At 41.6% G+C, this 19,648-nt stretch overlaps 1 protein-coding gene across 1 annotated transcript in view; it reads left to right on the top strand.

The window, feature by feature from the left end:
• The window catches only part of ARHGAP31 (Rho GTPase activating protein 31), a 117,795-nt gene that overhangs the window by 53,263 nt on the left and 44,884 nt on the right, over nucleotides 1-19,648 (top strand). Inside the window, exons 2-3 of the mRNA XM_007106240.4 lie at nucleotides 8,692-8,794; nucleotides 11,033-11,177. Coding sequence (XP_007106302.2) covers nucleotides 8,692-8,794; nucleotides 11,033-11,177 — 248 coding nt within the window. The remainder of the gene's footprint in view (nucleotides 1-8,691; nucleotides 8,795-11,032; nucleotides 11,178-19,648) is intronic.

Here is a 19,648-nt window from a genome sequence, read left to right as displayed (position 1 = left end):
TTTTTATGGCTGAATATTATTCTGTTGTATATATATGCCACAACTTCTTTCTTTTTTAAGATTTATTTATTTGGCTGCACTGGGTCTTTGTTGCTGTGTGCGGGCTTTCTCTAGCTGTGGTGAGCAGGGGCTACTCTTCACTGCGGTGCACAGGCTTCTCACTGCGGTGGCTTCTTTTGTCGCGGAGCACGGGCTCCAGGCACGCGGGCCTAGTAGTTGTGGCTCGCGGGCTCTACAGTGCAGGCTCAGCAGTTGTGGTGCATGGGCTTATAGTCCCTCCGTGGCATGTGGGATCTTCCCAGACCAGGGATCGAGCCTGTGTCCCCTGCATTGGCAGGCAGACTCCCAACCACTGCGCCACCAGGAAAGTCCCTGCCACAGCTTCTTTAGCCACTAATCTTTTGGTGGACACGCGTTTCCATGTCTTGACTATTGCAAATAATGCTGCTATGAACTGGGAGGTGCAGATATCTTTTCAAGTTAGTGGTTTTGTTTCCTTTGGATATGTTTCCAGAAGTGTGATTGCTGGATCATATAGCAGTTTTACTTTTTAATTTTTTTGAGGATCCATACTGTTTTCCATAGTGGCTATACAAGGTTACAATCTCACTAACAAGTGTTCCCTTTTCTCCATATCCTTGCCAGCATTTCTCTCTTGTCTTTTTAATGATGGTCATTCTAACTTGAGGTTATATCTCATTGTGGATTTGATTTGCATTTTCCTAATGACTAGTGATGTTGAGCATCTTTTCACGTATCTGTTGGCCTTTTGTATATCTTCTCTGGAGAAGTGTCTATCTTTTGCCCATTTTTTATTTGGATTATTTGGTTTTTTGCTGTCAAGTTGTTTGACTTCTTTATATCTTTTGGATATTAACCCCTTAGCAGATACATGATTTGCAAATATTTTTCCTATTCCATAGGTTGTCTTTTCATGTTGTTGATTGTTTCTTTTGCTGTGCAGAAGCTTTTTAGTTTGATGTAATCCTGCCTGTTTATTTTTGATTTTGTTGCTGTGCTTTAGGTGTTATAGCCAAAAAAATCATTGCCAAGACCCATGTCAAGGAGCTTTTTTCCTATGTCTTCTTCTAAGAATTCCATAGTTTCATGTCTTACAGATAAGTCTTTAATCCATTTCAAGTTAATGTTTGTGAGTGGTATAAGATACAGGTCTAGTTTCATCTTTTACATGTGAATATCCAGTTTTCCCAGCGCCAATTTTCCCAGACTGTCTTTTCTCCATTGAATATTCTTGGCTTCCTTGTGAAGTACAATTGACCATATATTCTTGGGTTTGTATCTGGGCTCTCGGTTTTTTCCCACTGATCTTCTTTTCTGTTTTTATGCTAGTACCATACTGTTTTGTTTACTATAGCTTTCTAGTATGGCTTGAAGTCAGGGAGTGTTTTTCATTTTTTTATCAGTATATATTGCTTCTGTAACTATTTCAAAAGGAACTTAAAAATAGATGTTAACCACTAGGTGTTGAACACCTGAAAGCCATCACCACAGTAAGGTAGGGACTGCAATGGTGGAGTTTCAGGTATATGGGTAGTCAAGGGCAAGGAACCAAACAGCTCTCCTTAAATGGTGCTTCCATACCTGGCCCCTAACTCATGGGATCTGCCCTCCTGATGGGAAGGGTTTGAGTCAGGTAGGTGTAGCTTGGGGCTTTTTCTAAACCTCCTCCTCAGTGTGGTACCATGAAAAAAGCATGAGCTTTGGAGTCAGACAAACCTAGGTTTGGATCCCAACTCTGGCACTTACTAGCTGTGTGATGTTGGGCAACTTGCCTAACCTCTCTGAGAATCAGCTTTCACATTTTCAAAATGGAGAATTTTATGTCTTTTGTGGATTGGCTATGATTATAGAATGGAGAATGCTGTTAAAAGAGAGAGAGAGAAAAAAAAAAAAAAGCACCTCATGCAGTGCCTGGCACATTAAAAAGTGCTTTCTTCTTTGAAGGACCCAGATATCAATGGAGGACTGAAAACCCATCTGGAGAGTAATGACCAATCCCCTGTTTAGCAAAACATTTCAAGTGCTTGTGTTTTCAAGGCTATTCTAGATGAATGAGACAGAACTATCCTCATTGTCCCTAAAGAGCTCACAACTTAGTGATGGAGATGACATAGGTTCAGGCAACACCTAGCACTTAGTGCTGGATAAGAGCAGGTTTGCAATAAGTATTTGCTGAACTGGATTTTTTAATGAAAAATTTTGGGGAAAGGTAATATATTCTTATAGTTCAAAAGTATAAAAGAGTATATAATGAGGAGTCTCCCTCTTACTCAGAGCCCTTGCCTCAGCTTCCCAGTCTCTTTTCCCATAGGCAACTAAAGTTATCACTTTATTATGCATCCTTCCATAGATATTTAATGCATATACAAGGGAATTGTATAGCTGTTCTGTTATTCTCTCTTTTTAAAAAAACAAATGCTCGTATACCATTACACTGGTCTGTGCCTCATTCTTTCTGCTTAACAATATATCTTGGAGACTGCTGTATATAAGTACATGAAAGTTTCCTCATTCTTTTTGATGACCATATAGTATTCCATTATATGGATATTCCATTATTTATATAAATAGCTTCCTATTGATTAACAATCTCATGCTATTACAAAAATTGCTGCAATGAATAACCTTGTAGATATAGAAATGTTCTAGAATTGGAATAATGAAAATGTTCTGAAATGTAATTGTTGCTTAACTGTCAATATAGTGTAAACCACTTAATTATGTGCTTTAAAAGGGTGAATTTTATGACATTTGATTTATATCTCAATTTTTTTTAAGTTTAGAGAAACAGAAAAAGAAACTTTACCCCAAGGAGGACAGGCTAAATCCTGACATATTTAAAAAACAATTTTCCTTGGAAAATTGGAAAGCAGTTAATTTGCTTTTTGTAAAGAACAGAGAACATTATACTTTAAAAAATAGACACCACGAATTTTCAGACTTTTCTATAATTCTACGTTAGGTCAGGAGGAAGACAGACGAGGTTAAAACAGGGAGGAGAAAGAAGAATCAAAGAGGGAGAGTTGCAGGAGGACAGCGCCCCCTCAGGCAAGCCAAGGCCCACAGAGGCTGGGAGGAGCGTGCCACAGGAGAGATGGAGGCACAGGAGAGATGAAGACGCAGCAGACATGGAGGCGCAGGAGACATGGAGACGCAGGAGACATGGAGGCACAGGAGACATGGAGGCACAGGAGAGATGGAGGCTCAGGAGAGATGGAGGCTCAGGAGAGATGGAGGTGCAGGAGACATGGACGCTCAGGAGACATGGAGGCACAGGAGACATGGAGGCTCAGGAGACATGGAGGCGCAGGAGACATGGAGGCACAGGAGAGATGGAGCCTCGGGAGAGATGGAGGCTCAGGAGAGATGGAGGTGCAGGAGACATGGACGCTCAGGAGACATGGAGGCACAGGAGACATGGAGGCTCAGGAGAGATGGAGGCACAGGAAACATGGAGTTGCAGGATTGAGGAAGGAGGGGACAAATACAGAGCAGGAGCTGGCAGAGGTAGAAGGCACAAGAGCCACTGTGACAACAGATTCCTGCGGAATGGAAAGCTGGGAAGTTCTCTGCTGACAACCAGAAATAATAGAAAAGTGATTGAAATCTTTACTTCATCTCTTAAAAAATGCTGTAGTAGGGCTTCCCTGGTGGCGCAGTGGTTGAGAGTCCGCCTGCCGATTCAGGGGACGTGGGTTCGTGACCCGGTCTGGGAAGATCCCACATGCCGCGGAGCGGCTGGGCCCGTGAGCCATGGCCGCTGAGCCTGCGCGTCCGGAGCCTGCGCTCCGCAGCGGGAGAGGCCACAACAGTGAGAGGCCCGCGTACCGGAAAAAAAAAAAAAAAAAAAATGCTGTGGTAGAGCAGGCTTATTCATAGCACAGCAGAGCTGCCTGAAGCCCTCACTCTCTCCCCTGTGCACAGCAGGAGATTCTCAAAGATTTCTCCCCTGTTCAGCTGCTTGTCTCTTTCTGACTGTCCCCCTGCAAGTATCAGTTCTTCATCCACCAGTGATCCTTGGTCCTTTCTATCACCTCAGTCAAGGTGCTGAATATATCCATCACGCCCAAAAGTTTCCTCAGCCCCTCCACAGCTCCTGCCTCCTGCCTCCTGCCTCTTCCCTGCTTTCTCCCACTATAAATTAGTTTGCATTTTCTTGAGTTCTATGTGGATGGAATCATATAGCATGTACTCTTCTATAGAATGGCTTCTATCGCCCATATGCTATATCATCCCTTGTTATTGCTGAGTAGTAGTCCATTGTATATATGTACCACTAGACTTTACTCTGATGGTTAGGAATGCAGTACCCAGAGAGGGAATGAAATATGACCAGTACAGGACCTTAACAAAAATCCAGAATGGGGCGGGAGGAGTGCCATATTTCCCTAAAACACAAATGCAATTTGCACTGTGAAAGAATGAGGCTGCCATGATCACATAACTGATCAAATAAAACTATGTTTGTTCCAATCTCCATCTCCAGATCTGATCAGATTCCAACCATACAGGGAAGTGGGGCAGCTTAGCAGGCATTACCTCGGGGGGGATTCAGAGAAATGCTTTGACTGCTGGCCTTTTCTGCCCTAAACCCTTGAAGAAGTTTGGAATTGAGGAAAGAAGTACCGCCACGTTATTTATGAGTATAAAATGACTTTTAGTTGTAGCAAGTTGGACCAAATGAAACAAAGGACTTTAAAGCGTTTTGTAAATTGTAAAGCATAAATCAAAGGCGAAGCCTTCTTTTCTGTCAGAAACCACCTCAGGATTTATTTTGTGCTCCGATTAAAATTTAACGTTAAAGATCGCTGCTCCACATGGACTTGAGGACATAGGGAGGGGGAAGGGTAAGCTGTGACGAAGTGAGAGAGTGGCAGGGACATATATGCACTACCAAATGTAAATTAGATAGCTAGTGGGAAGCTGCCGCATAGCACAGGGAGATCACCTCTGTGCTTTGTGACCATGAGAAGGGTGGGATGGGGAGGGTGGGAGGGAGGGAGACGCAAGAGGGAAGAGATATGGGAACATATGTATATGGATAACTGATTCACTTTGTTGTAAAGGAGAAACTAACACACTATTGTAAAACAGTTATACTCCCATAAAGATGTTAAAAAAAAAAAAAAAAAAGATCGCTGCTCCAGAAAAAACCAAACCAAACCAAACAAAAAAGGGACTTAGAGAACCATCAGTGTGATAATTCAAAGAAGTCATAATGTTATATCATAATCAGCAACTGTGTGAACCTCTGTAGGAGGAGACTTAATGTTCTTTGGGTCCATGATAAATCCCACAGAACTAGTTCTGTGGCTCCAACCTTCTATAGCAACCTAAACAGACAATGGAGGCTTTCTTTCCATCTATACCTACTCAGCCATTTTGTATCAAGCTTCTATCCTGTCCAGAATCCTAGGGTGTCCCCAGTTTGGTTGGGCCCCAGGAACAACAGTCTAAAGAATTCTGAGACTTTGAGTCGATACTCTTGGCAGCCCCTGCAACACCACCGACCAGTATTACCTTTAGAGCCTTGCTCCCCGAAGTATGGGCTGCAGATTGGCTGTATCTGAATCACCTGGTAATTTGCTAGAAATGCAAATTCTTGACTCCCTCCCTCCACCCTCCCATTGGAATCTGCATGTTAACAATTCTCGGGGGTTTGTATCCACATTAAAATATGAGCAGCTCTGGTCTAGACAGTCGTTCTTCAACTTTAGCATGCATCAGAATCACCTGGGAAGCAACTGCTGCTGGCTCTAGAGCTGGATGATTACAGAGATCAAGTGGATCCTTTCTCACTTACTGAGTATGATGGAGAATTCCTATGTCTTCCAACTCGGCCCAAGATGAGAATCCAAGAAAGCTAACATGCCTCAGGGACCAGGACCATGGCCTTTTCCCTTGGGTTGTTTTAATATTGCCTCCTGTTTAAACAGAGCTGTGGACTAGAGGTTCTGGGGCCTCTGTACCAAATTTATGGCAGAGGCTCCATCCGGGAATGTGTTTTCCTCACCTTTAAAACAAACGGAGCCTGAGGTTATACAACTGAGAGCCATGCTACTGGGAGGTGGGTCTTTGAGAATGGGATAGGACAGATTGGTGACCCTGCACTGCCTGTCTGTGGCGTGTTCCTTATAGAAGCCCTTTGAGGCTGAGGCTTTTGTCTTTGAGTCCTCTTTGGGAATGCTCCAAGCTCTCAAGTCCACCTGCGCCGTGCAACAGCCATATACCTTGGTACAGACTCACATTGTGAAACACATCAAGGTCAAGCACAGTTCCAGGACTGCTAACGAAATCTGTATACACTGTTGGGTCAGGACTGCTGCCTTTGTATTATGAAGATACACCTCAATGCGTAGAAAAGTGACCTCAACCAGAGAGGGACACAAAAGCCATTCGGAATAGGGAGGTGAGTGTTGACTTGTAAGAGGTTGATCAGCTCTACCCCAGCTGCCCATCAGATGGGAGGCAGCAAACTGTTTTCACCAAGACTGAATCTCACAAATGATAAATTTACATCATATAGGAGCTTCAAATAGAAATAACTGTCATTGTAGAATGCTGCTTATATGCCAGGGTCTGTGCTAAGTATTTACAAGTATTACTTCAATCCTAGCTATGAGGTTAATATCACTGTTATCCTCATTTTACAGATGTGGAAACTAAGAAACGGAATTATTGCATATTTTGCCCAAGGTTACAAAGGCAGTTTGGCATTCAGACCTGTGCTCTTGACCATGACCTTGCATGGCAGGTTACAGAACAACGTCTTGTTGTAGGAGGGAAAGAGTCGACCTACTGTGCATAATAGGGATTTTTTTTTTAAAAAACAATACAGCTTTTTTAAGCATGAGAACCCTGTTTGCTTATTTATTTATAAAATTTATTTAGAGGCATGAGGCATAAATAGGGTTCTCACCAAGGACCCTATTTCATAAAATAGATCAAAGTATAGCTTTTCTAATTGAAGCCAGGCAGGGGCTCTGGACCCCTGCCCACACTCACAGCCCCTCCTCCACCACACCCACTCCTACCCTGTATTCACTCACAGGGAATAGCTCCACCTCTGTGGTCTCTGACCTCAATATTTCCAATCCCAAGTTCACTTCCTGCCCTCTTTCCACCTTGGGTAACTAAGAAGCTTCTCACCAGTCGGTCATGAATGAAAGGGGCAAAACATGGAGGTGTCCTGGAGAAGAAAGGCTCTGGGGATGCACAGCCTTTGAGAGGTGGGTGGAATACTTTAAGTATGATGAATTTTACTCAGCACCTAAAATGATAGTTAGTGGTTGAAGGAAATGATGGGGGAGCTGTTTAGAAAGTATTGTAATAGAGAATCCAGGAAGAATGTTGAGCCTGAACACCTAGTATCTCCCCATGTACAGGTCCACTCTAGCTTAGTATTGTGTGTGGTTATGATCATGGGCATTAAGCATTAATGGATTGGCTTTAGTCTAATCCAAGGCATTAATGGACTGAGTATGTTTTGGGGGAGTGGGCACACTGCTAACTGAAGCCCTGGTTCCTGGAGTTCCCATACCACCTCTGTGCCTGAAGACTTCAGCACCCAAGGCTTTGGTAGTTCCAGACCATCTACAACACTCTCACAGAGGGACCTCCGGTGGATCTGCCCAAGGACCAAAGTGGCAAGTGACTTGCCACTCTCTCCACGCCATCCAGAAGGCCTGTGGCTGCCATGCTGGATCACTGGGCTGGCTGGGCTGATCAGGTTCAGCCCTGAGGAGAGAACAGCATAGCCAGACCCTTCTACCCAGGCACTGGACTTCTGGAGTGGCAGGAATTTGAGAGGCCACGTTGGTCCTTTATATGAGGTACATTCTATCAATGACTGGTTTGACCCATGTGGTGGTGGTGCCGGGGGGCGGGGGGGGAGGTTCTCACCATTAAAAAAAAAACACTTACCTTTAAATCACCTTTAACATTTTGGCAGATATTCTTTCAGTCTTCTTTCCCTTTGCAGTTTTTTAAACATAGCTGAATTCACAGGGTATAATTTGATTTTGTGCCTTGTTCTTCTTTTACCTACCTACATCATAAGCATTTTTCCATGTGTTAAATCACTTTTCATAAGCAACAAGTACTCTTGAGTGAGGTAAATAAATTTACCTGCGCCTTGGTTTCTTCATGTGTAGACTAGGCAAGAGTTCTCTAATTTTATCACACAACAGTCACCTAGAAGGCTTTTTAAAACACAGATTGCTGGGCGCCACCTCCAGAATTTCTGATTCAGTGGGTGTGAGTGGGGCCTGGGAATTTGCATTCTCAACAGGTTCCCAGGAGATGCTGGTGCTACTGGTCAGGGGACCACACTGGGAGAACCAGTGACATGAGGAGATTGTGTTGTGGGATTTCCAAGGTCGCTGCTGGTTTCAGAAATCTAAGTGTTAGCATATTTTACAAATTCTTAAAAAAAAAAAAAGACCGAACTCTTAAAACACATGGGTTTTCCAAACTTTAACAAAACGCTATGATTTTTTTTTTAAATATCAAAGAACATCATCTACCATTTACAAGTAATTGTTTCCACTTGTAGCTCATATGCATTCCATACTTACTTCTCTTTGAAGTTACCTGGATTTTTAAAAGACTATCTTTAAAAGACAGTCAGAGTTATACCTAATACTTTATTTTTTCTTTTCCTTTGGATAGTTCCATATGTATTGAAGAGCTGTGCAGAATTTATAGAGACTCACGGCATTGTGGATGGAATTTATCGGCTTTCAGGAGTCACCTCAAACATACAACGGCTAAGGTAAGCCAAAGAATAGCCCCCCAAAGGATTCTTCCATGATCCTTCCTCTGTCCATACCTCTATCTGCAGGTGTTGGGGGTATTAAAAACTGAAGGGATTGAGGGAAGGATGGCAGGGCAAAGATCAAGTGCTGATGTTTTCAGATGCCTAACTCTTCTTAATCTAATCAGGAAGCTCTCCAGTCTGATGTAATTCTTTCCAACAAAAACTCCTGAAGGCTTTTCATCTGTTCCTATGTCTTGCACCAGATTTATCCCTCTTAGGTAGATTCAGTTGAACTCAAGTGACGTAAATTGCAAGTTGGGAAAAGATGATTTATTATTACTCACTTCCCTACCCACAGCTCAGATCCCCATTACATGGTATTCAGAACTTGAAGGTCATCGTGAGTTTTTCTGTTGGCACACACTCAACATTTGATCTTTCATCTCGTCGAGAAATCAGAAGTCTGCATGATTGTGCATTTCTCTAATTGATGCCTATATTTTTAAAATTATTGATAGAGGAACTATTTCCAATTCTATGGATTTATCCTAAACAATTCTAAAATGCATCCTAGAATTTTTTGGAAGAAATTTCTATCACACTGAATTAAGAGGATAGTAATCTTCTTTATATGTATTATATCTGTAAAATAAAGGGAGTGTATATAGTGTATATATAGAATATATACATTATATATAATATATGTACTGTTCCATGACTAAAAGAATAGGTTTATGTATTTTGAATATTGTTCTTTAATACAAAAATAACATATTTTAATATATTTATTATATATTCTTTAGTTACAAATGTAGACTTTTCAAATAAAATATTCTTGTTACAAGATTAATATGTAAAATTTACATTGTGCAGGTAATTCATTTTTTTATCTTCTTCCTCCTATTTAGTTTTCTGCCCCTCCTCCTCAAATCTCAATTGTCATGAAACTATACCAAAGGAATAAAACATTCTTTTTACTCCCAGAGAGGTGATAGCTGTTAAAAAATAACTGGTTTATTGCAGCCAAAGGTTTTTAAGAGATCTATGTGCTTACATCATTTCACTAATTTACTCATGTGACATTTTTCAGAGTTTCAACAGCAAGTATTTTTAACAGTCTACTCTTATCTCTGAAACATACTACACAGTAGCTGGTATCATGGAAGGACATTTGGACAATGGCCAATTCTTTTTCACTTAAGGACTGACCTTAGCCTTGACAAGGGAAATTTCTGGCTAACTAAATGAATAAGCTCTAGATTGTTTATGTTCTGCCCTCGTAAGAAAAACACATGCCTATGAATTTGAGGCCATTGCATGGTTTGCTTTTCAAGGCCTCACTCAGTTCCTGTCAGGTTCTGACAGCATCAGGGATTTCCCTTCCCTTTATTAAAGGGGCAGAACGCGACTACAGAAGAATGGGCAGCAAGCTGTTTCAAGAGGCTGGTTCTGAGATTCCGGTTGACTTTGTCACTACATATTTGACCAAATGAATACCCTCAAGAAAGCTAACTTCTCTTCTGCATTAAAACTCAGCTTTATCATCTTTTAGATAGATTTTTAACTTGTAAGTATATATTATTTGAGGCAGTATATTCATGTAACCTTGTTAGTAAATGTTTTTTTAATTAGAAATGAGGCCTGGAATCTGACGGTGCTCCCAAGCACCCCGCTATAGGTTGTTTAAGAAGATATTTGTAAGCTCATTTGTCCTGTGGGAGTCACTATCAAGCAGCCTAGAAGTTTCCATTCAGCATCAAAGGGAGAGTTGATTGAAGTTCTCAAACCTTGAGTTTGAGTCTCCAGATAAAACAAGTTTGCTGACATGAATATGTGGACGTGAATGATAACAATCTGACTCACCCTGGTTTTGGTCTCTCCTCCAAGAAAGAGAAGTTCATTTAAAACAATATTTTGGAAAAACTGAACTCTCAACAGGGTTTTTGGAAAATTGTTTTCATATTTCCCCGCTGTTCATAATTGAGACTACAGACATAATGCCATGAGAAATCCATTTGTAAATGGGATTATGTCTTTCTAATTACAGCAGCTTCTGCAGGGAAGATCCAGACCTGAAGTGGAAATCTTTCCTGTAGCTTCCTTGTGCCTGAAATAGAAGGTCTTTTTGAATCAAGGTCAAAAATATGGTCAAGTCAGCAGTTTAGGGTCTTTTTACCCCCTAAGCAGCCAAGTAGCTGCTGACATGGAACACATGTTCCTGGGATTGTTATGTCTCTGTCTGTGTTGTTTCAGGCAAGAGTTTGGCTCAGATCAATGTCCAGATCTGACAAGGGAAGTGTACCTCCAGGACATCCACTGTGTGGGCTCCCTCTGTAAGCTCTACTTTAGGGAGCTGCCCAACCCCCTCCTGACTTATGAGCTCTATGAGAAATTCACGGTGAGTGTTTGGATTTCCGTTATGGTTACTGGGCGGGATGCATGGATGGGCCAAGGAAAGTTTCAGCACTAAAATTACAATAATAATACTCACCAGATGGTTGCCATTATCGTGGTGATGGAAGTAGGATGGTATAGTGAGGAAAGTAAGGTAGTGGGACTGTTTGCTAAATTTTTCCTTTCTTAAATTTTCAGAATCATGTTTGTTTGTGTGTAAGAACTGGGTTAAATCATCTCCACATTTATGTAACCAAATGCGTGTCATTATATAGGGAGGAAACTAAGAACCAGAGAATGAAGTGACTGGCCCAAGGTCACTCTGCCCCCTAGCAGGACAAGAACCTGAGGCTCCAGATGCTACCCCCATGGCTAATTCATTTCAGGCTATTCCTTCTGTGTTTCTTTTGGGGGTTGCACAAAGAGGGAGGTGGGTAGAGAAGGGAGAGAGAACAAACAGAAGCCAACAGAGAGGTCAGAAAGCTGGGAAGAGAAAAGATTCTGGGAAAAGCAGCCGAGAGGGAGTGCAGGTTAGGCCAGTGAGTTGGATTGGTGGAGGATGGATGGGCAAGAACAGAACACCTATAAAGCAACTGTATGGTCACCAAATAGGGTCCCCAAAGGAAAATGAGAAAGGAGAATAAATGCTTAAAGCATGTCTTTTTAAAAAAAAAAAAAATCTTTATTGGAGTATAATTGCTTTACAATGGTGTGTTAGTTTCTGCTTTATAACAAAATGAATCAGTTATACATATACATATGTCCCCATATCTCTTCCCTCTTGCATCTCCCTCACTCCCACCCTTAGAGCATGTCTTTAAAGACAGCATTAAAAATAGGGCTTGAGGGCTTCCCTGGTGGCGCAGTGGTTGAGAGTCCGCCTGCCGATGCAGGGGACGCCGGTTCGTGCCCCGGTCCGGGAAGATCCCACATGCCGCGGAGCTGCTGGGCCCATGAGCCATGGCCGCTGAGCCTGCGCGTCCGGAGCCTGTGCTCCGCAGCGGGAGAGGCCACAACAGTGAGAGGCCCGCGTACCAAAAAAAAAAAAAAAAAAAAAAAATAGTGCTTGGACATTTGGCTGCAGGTGGGGAGGTGCAGAGTAGGTGAAGAGTTGGGTTTAACCAAGGTTGAGGCTCAGCTAGAAAAAGAGGAGGAGGGATATGAGAGTGTGTGCAAGGGAGTGATTGAAATAATTGACCATAGAAATTTGTCTGGATAAGAAGGGAAATGAGGGCCTAAGGCAGGTGAGTAACAATGAAAAAGTAGATCAATGGGTCATTCCTCCCAGTGAAGTCAGGAGACTGTTGGAGTAGGGTGGTCAGAGGGGATGTTTGAAATTAAGGTTATGAAGGAGTTGCAATTATTGGTAAGGACCAGATCTAGGCTCTAACCCTGGGAAGGAATCTTACTTATGGCTCTTGTAATGAACTTATTTTGAGCATATAAATGTTCTTCAGTTTGAAATTATATAGGGATAAATGAATGCTTTTTAAAAATTGGGTGTGGACCATTAAAATAGATTTAGGAGTTTTCAGTGATACAGGGAAACACTCACTATGATAACTGGAAAAAGCAGGTACACAGTTGTATATTAAGACATGATTAAAAAGAAAGATGTTCACAAGATTAATAGCTATTTATTTCAATGATGGGATTATAGATAGTTTTCCCTGCTTCTTTATACTTTAACTTTCAAAATCTTATCCACTAAAAATACATTAATTTTTTTAAAATAAATTTATTTATTTATTTTTTGCTGCATTGGGTCTTTGTTGCTGCATGCGGGCTTTCCTTAGTTGTGGTGAGCAGGGGCTACTCTTCAATGCGGTGCACGGGCTTATTGCGGTGGCTTCTCTTCTTGTGGAGCACAGGCTCTAGGCACGCGGGCTTCAGTAGTTGTGGCTTGCGAGCTCTAGAGCGCAGGCTCAGTAGTTGAGGTGCATGGGCTTAGTTGCTCTGCAGCACGGGGGATCTTCCCGGACCAGGGCTTGAACCCGTGTCCCCTGCATTGGCAGGCAGATTCTTAACCACTGCGCCACCAGGGAAGCCCCCCATTAATTTTTTAATTAAAAAAATTAGGTCAAACATACAAACAAACAAAAGTGGGCATAAATGTTGACCACTTGAAAAGCCAACATAAACCAGCTGAGGGGACTCTTAAAGATCTAAGAGGACCTTGAGATCTAAGGCAGAAGGTAAATGAGCCTCCACTCTGCATGGCTAAGTCATTGATAATGGCAGCCTTTGACCCTCCAACCACAGAGGAGTCTTTCCCAGGAACCAGGAGGAAAGGTTGTGGGTCTCGTGTGTCTGTCAGATTATCATCATCATCATGATATATAATACTCAATAAAAATAATCATCCTCTATAAAAGACAATTTGGAAAATGGGGGAAAGTAGAAAGGAACCCTTGGTCTCTCTTCTTAAAGACCAAAGACAACTACGATTAATACAGGGTTATTTCCTTCATTCTTTTCCTCTTTGCATAGTGTTTTTGTTGTGTTCTGTTTTTCTAAACCAAACTAAATTTTTATTGTAAAAATAAAAGCAATCCAGAAGAATATAAAGGAGAAAGTATAAATCACCTGAAATCTCACATCCTAGGCATATTTTCTATTAACATTTCAGGAGACATCCTTACAGATCTCTCTGTCTGTCTTTCTTTCTCTCTCTGTCTCTCCCGTTCTCTCTCCCAACTTTTGTTCCTCAATACTACATATTGCTGTTTTGGAATGGTGCTAATTCAACAATGTGACCATCTTTCCATGGTAACAAATACAGAGAGGCACTATTTTTACAGAGTATTCTCTCATATACACAATGATTTCTTAAACCAGTTTCCTACTGATGGACATTTAGACTTTTTGTTTCTTTCTCCTTCTTTTTTTTTTTTCTTTTTTGGGCCGCACCACGCAGCATGCGAGATTTTAGTTCCCCAACCAGGGATCAAACCCATGCCCTCTGCAGTGGAAGTCTTAACCACTGGACTGCCAGGGAAGTCCCAGGACTTTTTGTTTCTTAACGCTTTGCTTTTGTAAACAACATTATAGTGAACATTTTTGTACATATATCTTTATACTTTTGTCTATTTATATCCTTATGAAAAAATCACAGAAGAAGATTTACTGAGTAAAAAGTGCTTATTTAGAATTTTGTCACATGTTGCCAAATGGTTCTGTAGAGAGACAAGAATGTTCTTTTTCCTGCAGCCTTGCCAACACTTGGTATTTTCAATTTGTTAAACTGTTTGACAATCTCAGTCAACCAAAAATATATCTTACTGTTCTTTTATTTTGTGCATAAGACTTTCTGGTTTGTTTTCTGCATAGTTTTAGTCTTCTTATCAGTATACAGTTTCATCCTTGAATAAGACTACTATATCATCACATTAACTAACTGAATGAGTCTAATTTAACTAAATTTCATTCTATGATAGATGGAGGTAGATAGGAATTCTTGCCTAGAGACTTGAGAAGTACAAGTTTCTTCTTAGATCTTGTTTAGAGGCTCAGAAGAAAACCCATGCTGATATCTCCCCACTTGTGTTCCCTGACATTGCTAATCATTCTATCTCCCACAGCGACAAAAAATACCAAAGCAATGTTATTGTCCGCTGGTCATAAAATCTCAAGAAAACTTAACGTTGTATTTAAACATAGTTTAGTGACACTAAGAAATAAAATAAAAATGTTTTGTTGTGACAACTGAGTTCTACATACATAGGACCTAGTGATGTTAACTATGTAGAAAAATTTATCATTGAGTAGATTGCTTTGATCACAGTGATGTTATGAAAATATAAGCAAACCTTCTCCAGGGACATGGGAACAGCTCTATCACATTGTCACGCATTCTTACAATGATTTATTTAAACTCACTTGCACAGCTGAAGTAGAATAACATTTCAATGGAATATAACAGAATTAGAAAAATATTAATAGAATAATAATAATTATGATATCTGCCACTTATTGAGTGCTTACTGTATGCAAAGCTTATTACAAATATTATTTCATTCAATCCTCAAATAACTCTGTGAAGTAGGTTTTATTGCCTCTTTTACAGATGAGTAAATTGAGGCTCCGAGTGACTTTTGCCTGGGTTTGTACAGCTAGTAAATGGAAGTAAAGATTTAACATTCTGTCTCAGAACTACCACACTATTTTCAAAATAGATTTAACAGCTCTTAAATAGGCTCAGGTATTAAATAATTTAATATGAAATAAGGAAAACATCCCAAACTGGTGAAGGAACAATTCAATAAACAATGTTAGGAAAATTGGCTAAGTGTTGGGAAAGGGGAGAAGTCAAGTTACATTCTTACCATTTAGCGAATTTCAGGGTGGAGAAGGGCTTTCTAAGAATAAAAGCGAAAGAAAAAAACATCACCAAAGACAAATTTAACAAACTAAACTACATATAGATTATTGTTTCCTCTATTTAAACATACATTAACAAAATTAAAAGGCAAATGACTATGGAAAACATTTACAATAAAGATGAAAAGAGATTAATATTTTTAATTATATAAAACTCTTACCTATCAACAAAAAATTTAAAACATGGGCTTCCCTGGTGGCGCAGTGGTTGAGAATCCGCCTGCCAATGCAGGGGACACGGGTTCGTGCCCCGGTCCGGAAAGATCCCACATGCCGCAGAACGGCTGGGCCCGTGAGCCATGGCCACTGAGCCTGCGCGTCCGGAGCCTGTGCTCCGCAACGGGAGAGGCCACAGCAGTGAGAGGCCCGCATACCACAAAAAAAATAAATAAATAAAAATAAAAAATAAATAAAAAACAGATAACACCCTGCAAAACAAATGAGCAAAGAACCTCAACAGACAATTCATAGAAGAAATATAATTATTTTAAAAGTATAAATGGGGAATTCCCTGGCAGTCCAAGGGTTAGGAGTCTGCTCTCTCAGGCCCCAGACTCAATCCCTGGTCGAGGAACTAAGATTCCACAAGCCTCGCAGCCAGTAAATTAATTAATTAATTTTTAAAAATAAATAAAAACCAACTTAAAAATATAAATGTATTAGAAAAATATATTTGCATATTAAAGAAACTTTTTGTGTGTGTGTGTGGTATGCGGGCCTCTCACTGTCGTGGCCGAGCACAGGCTCCGGATGCGCAGGCTCAGCGGCCATGGCTCACGGGCCCAGCCGCTCCGCGGCATGTGGGATCTTCCCGGACCGGGGCACGAACCCATGTCCCCTGCATCGGCAGGCGGACTCTCAACCACTGTGCCAACAGGGAAGCCCTAAAGAAACATTTTTTAAATGTTAGTATTTCATGCTGCCTAGCCTGTGGTGACACTGGCTCTTTCACAGTTTTCTATTGCAAGTGTAAATTGGCTGGACATTGCAGAAAGTCATTTGAAATTACTATCAAGAGTCCTGAAATGCTCATATTTTTTAATACAGTAACTCTGTTCTAGGACTCCATTCTAAGATAATAATCAGATGCGCACACAAATAATTGATTTACAAATATTTCACTGCCATATTACAATAACAAAACTGGGGAGTATCTACACGTCTAACACTAAGGGATGGGTTAAATAAATGACAATCTATTGTTTTCAATCCTGTGTAGCTGTGAAAAGTCATATTTCTGAAGACTATTTGCTGTCCACAATATAAAGTTAAATGGAAAAAAGCAGTATAGGCAACTAAATAGGAAATGATGCCAGTGTTCACATTTGGTGCTGGGGAGCCCGGACAGATTGCTTCTTTTAATGCTTCACATGTGAGTAGGTTAATAGTAGTTATGTCTGGGTGGTGGGATAGTGGGTGCTTTTTATTTCCTTCAAATACATGTATTAGTTTCATGAGGCTGCTGTAACAAATTACCACAGACTTGGTGGCTTAAACAACAGAAAGTTATTCTCTCACAGTTCCAGAGTGCAGAAGTCTGAAATCAGTTTCACTGGGCTGAAATCAAGGTGTCAGCAGGGCCATGGTCCTTACAGAGACTCGAGGCGGAAACCTGTTCCTTGCCTCCTCCAGCTTCTGGTGGCTGCTGGCATGCCTGGGCTTGTGGCTGCATCACTCCCATCTTTGCCTCCATGGTCACACTGCCTTCTCCTGTCTGTGTCAAATCTCCTTCTGCTTCCCTCTTTCAAGGATACCTGTGATTGGATTTAGGGCCCACCTGGATAATCCAGGAGAATTTCCTGATCTCAAAAGCCTTAACTTAATCACACCTGCAAAGACTCTTTTTCCTAATAAGGTAACATTTACAGGTTCTAGAGATTAGGATCTGATATCTTTGGAAGCAACTATTCAACGCTACACTATATTTTATTTTTATCAGAAGAAAAGTTCATTTTAGGAAAAATTCAATTTGGGTCAGGTTGATTCAGCTAAAATTGTTACACCCAAGATAGAGAAAAGTTGCTGATTTAGGATTTTTAGAGAAGGCAGTTTAGAGAGGTATTAAATTTTGTATTGAAATTACATCTTTGTGTATCAGTCTCCTTCATTAAACTGTAAGCTTCCTGAGGCCAGAAACTGTATTTATTTTATTCATTATTGTGCTTCCTTTCCCTGCTCTCCAGCTACTGGAGAATGTTGCGACTGTTACCTAGTAAACATTTGCTGGCAGCTTGCTTGACCCACACGTGTCATCTGAAGTGTCACTGGGGGTGGACCACTGGTGTGTGACATCAGGCTGAGGCTGACTGGCTGTGAGCTCAAGATAGCTGCCAATGGGGCAGCAGCCAACTGTCCTGGGTTGCCAGGGACTCCCCTACTTTTAACTCTGAAAAGACCTGTGTCCCAGGAAACGCCTCAATCTCAGGCAAACTCTGCTGATTGGTCACCCTGCCAGGAGCCAAAAGTTGAGGGGAATTGTCTCAGCAAACCTGGTGCTCCCCACTCAGGAGGTTTGGTTCTCGATGGTACCGTCCTGGAAATGTGGCCAAAATGGGGCTTTCTGGCATTTTCAAATGCAGAGCAAAATACGGACTCATTCACTTACTCATTTCATATAACAAATGTCTGTTGAACACCTGCTATGTATGTATACCAGGCAGGCACAGTTCCAGGTGCTGGGGGTTTAATGGTAAGCAAGACAGATAAAATCCTTGCTCTCATGAAACTTACATTTTAATGAAGGAGATAGATGATAAACGAATTTAATGCATAGCTCCATAATCTGAACTGCTGATAAGCACTACAAAGCCAGTTAATGCAGGGTACAGGGCAGAGAATAATGGGGACTGCTATTTTGGGTAGGATAATCAAAGGTCTGTCTGTGAGGTGATATTTAAACAGAGACAAGGATGAAGTGAGGGAACAAATTGTGCAAATATCTGGTGGAAGAGGGTGCCGAGAAGAAACAGCAGGTGCAAAGGCCCTAGTCGAGGACGTGCCGAGCTTGCTTGAGGGAATATATGGAGGCCAGCATGGCCCATAGGGAGCAGGCAAGGAGGAAATGATGGGAGACAGGGAATTTGCAGATGGGCCAGGTCACGTAGTTGTGCTTGCTGCCATGGGTGTGACAAAGACAGGTAGGTATAATGACTGTCTGGAAGAGAACAGTGGTTGTCTCTGGAGACTGAGGATCTGCAGTTGGAAGACAGACTAACTTCTGTGTATTCCTTTGAATGCTTTGCATTTTTAACATCATATGCATGAATTACTTTTTAACCTAACGGCTTAATATAATTAAAAATAATAAAGGTGGCTGTATAATAATTTTCAAATAATTAATACAAAATAAAGGGTAAAAACTGAGTTGTGGCTGGGCGCAGTTGGAAGGGACAGCCACGGGTTGTTTGTCCCCCCTGGTAATGGGCCCCGCCAGAGGGGACTGGAGTCCAGCCTTCGCTAGAGTCCTCAAAGGGCAGGAAGCTGGGCTTCCCTGGTGGCGCAGTGGTTGAGAGTCCGCCTGCCGATGCAGGGGACATGGGTTCGTGCCCCGGTCCGGGAAGATCCCACATGCTGTAGAGCGGCTGGGCCCGTGAGCCATGGTCGCTGAGCGCTGAGCCTGCGCGTCCGGAGCCTGTGCTCCGCAACGGGAGAAGCCACAACAGTGAGAGGCCCGCGTACCGCAAAAAAAAAAAAAAAAAAAAAAAAAAAAGGCAGGAAGCTGGTCTTAGGGATACTGATTGGAAGAGAACAAATAGTCACAGAGTCAGCCTAGATCTTTTAAGGTTTAGCTATTAGCAAGATGGCTTGGCTAATGTTGAGTGAAATTCTCTTTCAGGCAAAAAATTGGGGTGGGCAAAATTTCAACTCCCTTCCCTCAATTCCCCACTGATGGATTCTGCTCTCCTAATGGGGGAACACAAAGAGATCGAAAAATAGCTTTGCAGTGAGCAGACCCTCTGGGAGAAAAACGAAAATCTAGAGAGCTTCCAAATAGGATTGGGGTGCGATGGGGAGAGGCTGTAAATAGTGAAATGAACACCAGTCCCAAATGGGACCGGCGGCATCAGGGGTGAGCCCGCCCAGCCTCTCAGAACA

This window comes from Physeter macrocephalus, chromosome 1 (assembly GCF_002837175.3).
Source record: "Physeter macrocephalus isolate SW-GA chromosome 1, ASM283717v5, whole genome shotgun sequence".
In the NCBI taxonomy this organism is placed as follows: Eukaryota; Metazoa; Chordata; class Mammalia; order Artiodactyla; family Physeteridae; genus Physeter; species Physeter macrocephalus.
Note: the sequence above shows the minus strand (reverse complement) of the source record. Positions and strands in the feature narration are given on the sequence as shown.